The sequence below is a fragment of the Penaeus chinensis genome, chromosome 8, assembly GCF_019202785.1.
Source record: "Penaeus chinensis breed Huanghai No. 1 chromosome 8, ASM1920278v2, whole genome shotgun sequence".
Classification (NCBI taxonomy): Eukaryota; Metazoa; Arthropoda; class Malacostraca; order Decapoda; family Penaeidae; genus Penaeus; species Penaeus chinensis.
In genome coordinates, this window is record NC_061826.1 from 962,555 (window position 1) to 969,028 (window position 6,474).

A 6,474-nucleotide genomic window follows, 5' to 3' on the forward strand; every position below is an offset into this window, starting at 1 on the left:
GGAACAGCGATCTGTCTCTCAAGCCATTTCACGTGTCAACCGACAGGAAGTGAGGGGGGGGGGTTTGGTTTGCGAAGTTCTAGCTTCGCCCGGGCCTTCTAGATATGGCCCGGCCTGTGTCAGCTTTTTTTACGGCTGTCTCATTGAGTTGTCTGACACTCGGTGCTTACCGTGGCGGCGGGATTGCCAGCAAGCGCTCCTGCCGCCATGGTGTAAGCATTTCGCATAGCCTCTTTACCAGCACGGCGGCTGTTGTGGGCGGTCCATGTCTCAGGAATTGTGTATGGTTACAATTTTCTAGGTAGTGGACTAGTGTGGCGTTCGGCTCGCCGCAGTGCTTGCAGCACCATTCATCGCGTTCGACTGTTGGGATAATCTGCCATGCACAGTGGTAACCTAGGCGCATTCTGTGAAGAATGACTTCGGTACCTCTGTTGCTTACTTCAGAGAGTGCCAGTGGTTCAGAGCCTGTGACGTCTGAGTACCAGCTGGCCGAGGGGGAGGTTCTCGTTTCCTCTCTGTGGAGCTGCCGTAGGAAGGTACGACCGACCAAGGCACACTTCTCCATAAGTAATTTTCGGCTCGGTTTTATCGTCATGGGATTTGGGGGCATACCCCTGCCAGCGGCGGCTAGTCTGTCAGCAAGCTCGTTCCCTCTGATGCCGATGTGGCTTGGGACCCAATTGATGATAATTCGTCTACCCTGAGCAAGAATTCTCTGTGCCATTGTGAGAATCGTGGTCAGTAGGTAGATGTTGTCTGTGGGTGAGCTGTGCTGAAGACAGTCAATGGCTGCCCTGGAGTCTGTGTGTATGACCACGTGTCCTTCCCTTAGGGACGCGTGGCCTAGGGCTCCCATGATTGCAGGAAGTGAGAGAAAATAAAATCAGGTCACCCAGCTACCATGATTAATGACTGTCACACTGAGGTCAGGTCAAGACGGGAAATGCGCTACGAGAATAGAAATAAATGAATTAAATGATATCCGCGATAAGGATAAAATCACGAACGCGCTAATTTCGTTGCAGTTGAAACAATATAAGTCTCTAACAATGAGGGAATTAATTAAATACATAATATATGAACGATATTCATGTTTGTTGACTACATACCGTGATCACACAGTAATGCGATCTAAGGTCAGAAGAAAGTGAGAGAACGTGCCATTTGCTGTCACTTAGCCCTTTTACCCAACAAAACCAACGTGAGAGTGACTGCACATACGGCTTAACACATTTATGGGAGAAGAAAGGGAAAAAAAGAAAAGGCCCAAAACGTGGTTTTGAAGAGCGAATCTCGGAGACTGATAGATTGATAGATAGATATAATATATATATATATACATATATATATATATATATATTTGTGTGAGTGTGTATGTGTGTCCATATATATGCATGTATGCATATATACACACACACATACACACACACACACACACACACACACACACACACACACACACACACACACACGAATATATATATATATATATATATATATATATATATATGTATATATATGTATATGTATATGCATATATATGTGTGTGTGTGTGTGTTTGTCTGTATATATGCATATATCTTGAGCAATTGCGTATGAATAGCAACTTAACCAAAGAAAGTGGCCATGTCCCCCCCCCCTTCCCCGCCAGCCCGCCCCAGCGAGCAGCCATTGATAAGTCAGTACACCAAGTACAGCCTTACCTTGCGCCTCAATTCAGCCCCGGCCGCCATCCCTCGCTCTTGCTGTCTGTGTCTCGTTTCGGGTCTCCGTTTTCGAAGCAGGTCTGGAAGGAGAAGTTAAAGCAGAAGATGGAAATGTGGTCGAATCTGTTGTCCTCTGCGTTCTTCCTCCTCTTTTTATTCCGAGAAGGTAGGGAGGTTCATTCACATACCTGTTTCCGCAACGTAATAGCCGCAAGCAGTGAATATCCCTCGTCATCGGTGCTAGTAGTATGAAGCAACAGCAGTAGGAGTAGCAATGTCAACACCATCATTATTGTTATTACTGAGAGTATCGCTGTTATCACTACTATTATTATTATCGTTATTATTATTGTCATTCATTCTAGTACTATCAACAGTGGCATCATCATTATTACTATTATTGTCATCATTATCCGTATCATTATTCTTGATATTATATCCTAGTCATTATCATTATTATTATTATTATTATCATTATTATTATCATTATTATTATCATTACTATTATCATTAATATTATCATTACTATGATCATTATCGTTAATATCGCTATTATTATTACATCATTATCATTATCATTATCATTGATATTATCATTATCATTATAACTATTACTATTCCCGTCATTACCATTAATATTGCCATTGTCAGTATCATGAATATTATCACGATCATTATCATAATTATTACGAGTATCATCATCACTATCATCATTATTATCGTTACTATTGCTGTTGTTGTTATTGCCGTTGTTGTTGCTATCATCATTATCATTATTATCATTATCTTATTATCATCATTATTATCATCTTATTATTATTATTATTATCATCTTATTATTATCATTATAATTATTACCATTCTCATTATCATCATTATTGTCATTACAATCATTATCATTGTTATCATTACTATCATTGTTATTCTTATTATCATTATCATCATCATCATTATCATTAACTTCAATATTATTATTATCATCTTTTAAATTTTCATCCCCATTATCATTTTCATTATCATAATGAAAATAATGATGATGATGATGATGATGATGATGATGATGATGATGATGATGATGATGATGATGATGATGATGATGATAATGATGATGATGAGGATGATGATAGTAATTATTATTATTATTATCATTATTATTACTACTACCATTATCATCATTGTTGTTATCATCATCCTTATCCTCATTATCATTATCATTATCATTATTAATCATATTTAATCTTATCATTATTATTATTATCATTTGATAATTAATAATAGTAATAATAAAACTACTAATAATAACGATAATAAAAATAATAGTAATAACAATAAAACTAATGATGATGATGATTATAATGAAAATAAAAAAGGTACAGGAAACACACACATATACATAATGAGGCGATTCCCATTCCCCTTCCCAGCCGCCCCTTGTTCCCTGCTCGAGGTGGAGTGCGACGGCCTGTGCACGACTGCGTGTGACAGCCATATCGAGTGTTCAGATGGGAAGGATGAATCGCCGCTGTTGTGCAGAGAGAGGAATTGCCAGTAAGTTCGAAATGAATAGATATAATAATGAAAAAAAAAAAACTGATGAAATTACGTAAGAAATTATGAAATTACGTAAGAAATGAATGATGGAATAATGCGTGAGAGAATGTGTGTTTGTGTTTCGTGGTAGTGATAAGAGTAAATATCATACAGTTTTGAAAGTCGACGTTGTTTTCCGCTTGCTCTGTGAAAGTTCCAGCAAATAATTTATTACTGTCGATTTCGTCAGCAATCTTGTTGTTCCTAATAACGTTTCCCTTTTTTACATAAATCTATTTCTTACATTGATCCTAAACTTGTCTATCCATTTTCCAAATCCGTTCGAAACAGTTTCCAGACAGCCAACAACAACGGGAATTGTAGTCACCTGCTCCATATTCCCAACGCCGCTACTTCTATTATCAAGTCTTCATTTCATTTATTCTATTTTACTTTTATTATTCTTTCGCTCTTTCTTATTAATACAGATCAGTGATTTTACTTTCCCGATCGTCTTGTTTCAGTCACACGGTTCCGTTAAATGCTAAAAGCCTAATGTGTCTTGATCTTTTGTTTTCTTCTCCTTTTTCTCGGAACGCTTATTTGTCCTTTCCAAATCAAGCTTTCCACACAATTCCCAAAGCATCTATCTAACGATGCCGTTATCATCACCATTAGCGCCCTCTTTCTCCGCAGGGCAGCCGAATCGATAGTAATGCTGAGTCCCTTCGGCGTGGACTCAAGCGATCTGGGCGTAGCCAGCGAGCCCTTCCGCTGCGACTACGGGGCCTGCATTCCGCCCCAGTTCAAGTGCAACGGCCACATGGACTGCTGGGATGGCTCTGACGAGACGCAGGAACTTTGTTTGCACCACAAGTGAGGACCGGTGGATTGCTGTTTGTATATAATGTGTAAGGAAAGGGGTAGCGAGAGGTGGAGAGTGTGTAGATAGTCTTGCTGGTGTAATGTCTATGTAAGCATAAAAGCAAGATATCTACGTAAGCATAGAAATGAGATGTCTGTGTAAGAATAGAAATAAGATATTTATGTAAGCATACAAATTAGATATTCATGTAAGCACAAAAATAAGATATTATTGTAAGCATAAAATTAGATAAAGATGTGTGTTCTCGCTGACCTGCAATATCGTTCTTCCTGATGCAGGTGCTCAGAGTCGCACGTTCAAGTGCAAGTACGGCGGGTGCCTCAAGCGACTCCAGGCGTGCGACGGGAAGGCACAATGCTTTGACGGCTCCGACGAAGACCCCATGCTGTGCAAGCGGAAGCGCTGCTACTCGAGGCAGTTCCGGTGCTCCTACGGGGCCTGCATCAAGAAGGTGGGTTTGGCAATCACGTAAATCACTTATTATCAAGAGGCGAGGGCAGTAAGCAAACAGCCTATCAAACTAACCATAATTAAGATGAGTGTAGCAGTCAATCAGTCAGGCAATCGAATCAAATAAATTTTAAAAGTTGATGACAACCAAAAGTTGAGTGCAGCAACCAAGGAATTTGAGGAGAGTCACCAGCCAATCAAAACAAAGAAGCTAATGACAACAACCAAACACAGAGTTAACAGCCGGAAAATAACATAATGGTGATACTCTTCTGAGGATTTTCTCATCACACTCCTGTTTACATAATGGTACCCCCTTCCACTCACGCCCATTGTTATTGCACGAATATTAATTTGTACATAGATACGCTATTATTGCTTCGGGGCCTCATCTTGGCAGCAAATACCAGTAACTTCCACTAACTTATTGGAGTAAAGTTAGGCCTACAGTGCCTTTCACTTCTACGACAACCAAAAAAATATACAGTGTGATAACCGCCAGTTTCGATTCATCCGAAATATAGCCCACCAAGCTTCGGATGCGGAATCGAAGCTGGTGATTCCCAGAGTGGCAAGTGGTGAACGAAGCGAAAGAGGAAATGGTGCAGTGCTTTGTTCAAATTATTCTGTGTGTGTGTGTTTGATCTATTTGTGGTACGTGTGTTTTGTAAAACTACGCCCATATGAATGCTAGTAAGTAGAGGCGGTGTGCATACGTTCCCGCAATGCTTGTATTATCTCACTTAAGATATTTTGGTTCTTCCATATGTGTGTGTGTGTGTGTGTGTGTGTGTGTGTGTGTGTGTGTGTGTGTGTGTGTGTGTGTGTGTGTGTGTGTGTGTGTGTGTGTGTGTGTGTGTGTGTGTGTGTGTGTGTGTGTGTGTGTGTGTGTGTGTGTGTGTGTCTAAGCGAGAGAGAGGCAAACTAATGTTCAATCCTCTCCGCAGGAAGAAAAGTGCAATGGGGTTTCGGATTGCTTCGATAGCTCGGACGAGACCCCGGAACTCTGCGGTCCAGACCACACGTTCACGAAAACCGAATCACGGATGCGCGTCCCAGCGGCCCTAGCGTCCTTTTTTAACCCACAACCTCCAGCAGCGTCTACCACACAACCAACAACTACTGCCACAAATCCACCTCTGCCACCACCAACTACCACACAGCCTACAACAACTACCACGCAACCACCCCCACCACCACCAACTACCACACAGCCAACAACAACTACCACGCAACCACCCCCACCACCACCAACTACCACACAGCCAACAACAACTACCACGCAACCACCCCCACCACCACCAACTACCACACAGCCAACAACAACAACTACTACGCAACCACCCCCACCACCACCAACTACCGGGCAACCACCCTCGCCGCCGCTAGCCGATACAGACTCAGACTTAGAAGCTCCATTTCCATACACCCCGAGTTTTCCAGGCGAGGACGTCCTCGGCTGCGATGGCGTCCAGTCGTGTCCTTGCCCTCCACCTTTGCAACATTTCTGCATCCCCTGCAATGCTTGGAATGAAACCTGCACTCGTATCGGTCAGTCATTTAACCTCTTTCCTGTAGTTGGATTACTAAAACGAATTCAATTGCAGACTACAAGGAGTCTTTTACAGTTTACTGACAGTTCTCCTACTGAGAGAGTGAATTGCCAGAAGTAACCCTACTAATGTTGATAGATGAATAAATAGACAAGATTAATGATGATAAATGAATAAATAGACAATATTAATGATGATAAATGAGTGAATAGACAAGATTAATGACAATAATGATGTTAATGATGATAACGATAATAGTGGTGACGGTGATGATAATAAAAAATAAAGGCAGCACAAGTGTCCCATAGATAGAAGACAAGAGCGCTTTCCTTTACATGGACGTCAC

At 41.2% G+C, this 6,474-nt stretch overlaps 1 protein-coding gene across 1 annotated transcript in view; it reads left to right on the top strand.

The window, feature by feature from the left end:
• The first annotated feature begins 1,719 nt into the window (after positions 1-1,719).
• The window catches only part of LOC125028194 (transmembrane protease serine 13-like), an 11,178-nt gene continuing 6,423 nt past the window's right edge, over positions 1,720-6,474 (top strand). Inside the window, exons 1-5 of the mRNA XM_047617579.1 lie at positions 1,720-1,875; positions 3,134-3,257; positions 3,936-4,115; positions 4,404-4,576; positions 5,523-6,126. Coding sequence (XP_047473535.1) covers positions 4,076-4,115; positions 4,404-4,576; positions 5,523-6,126 — 817 coding nt within the window. The 5' untranslated portion in view covers positions 1,720-1,875; positions 3,134-3,257; positions 3,936-4,075. The remainder of the gene's footprint in view (positions 1,876-3,133; positions 3,258-3,935; positions 4,116-4,403; positions 4,577-5,522; positions 6,127-6,474) is intronic.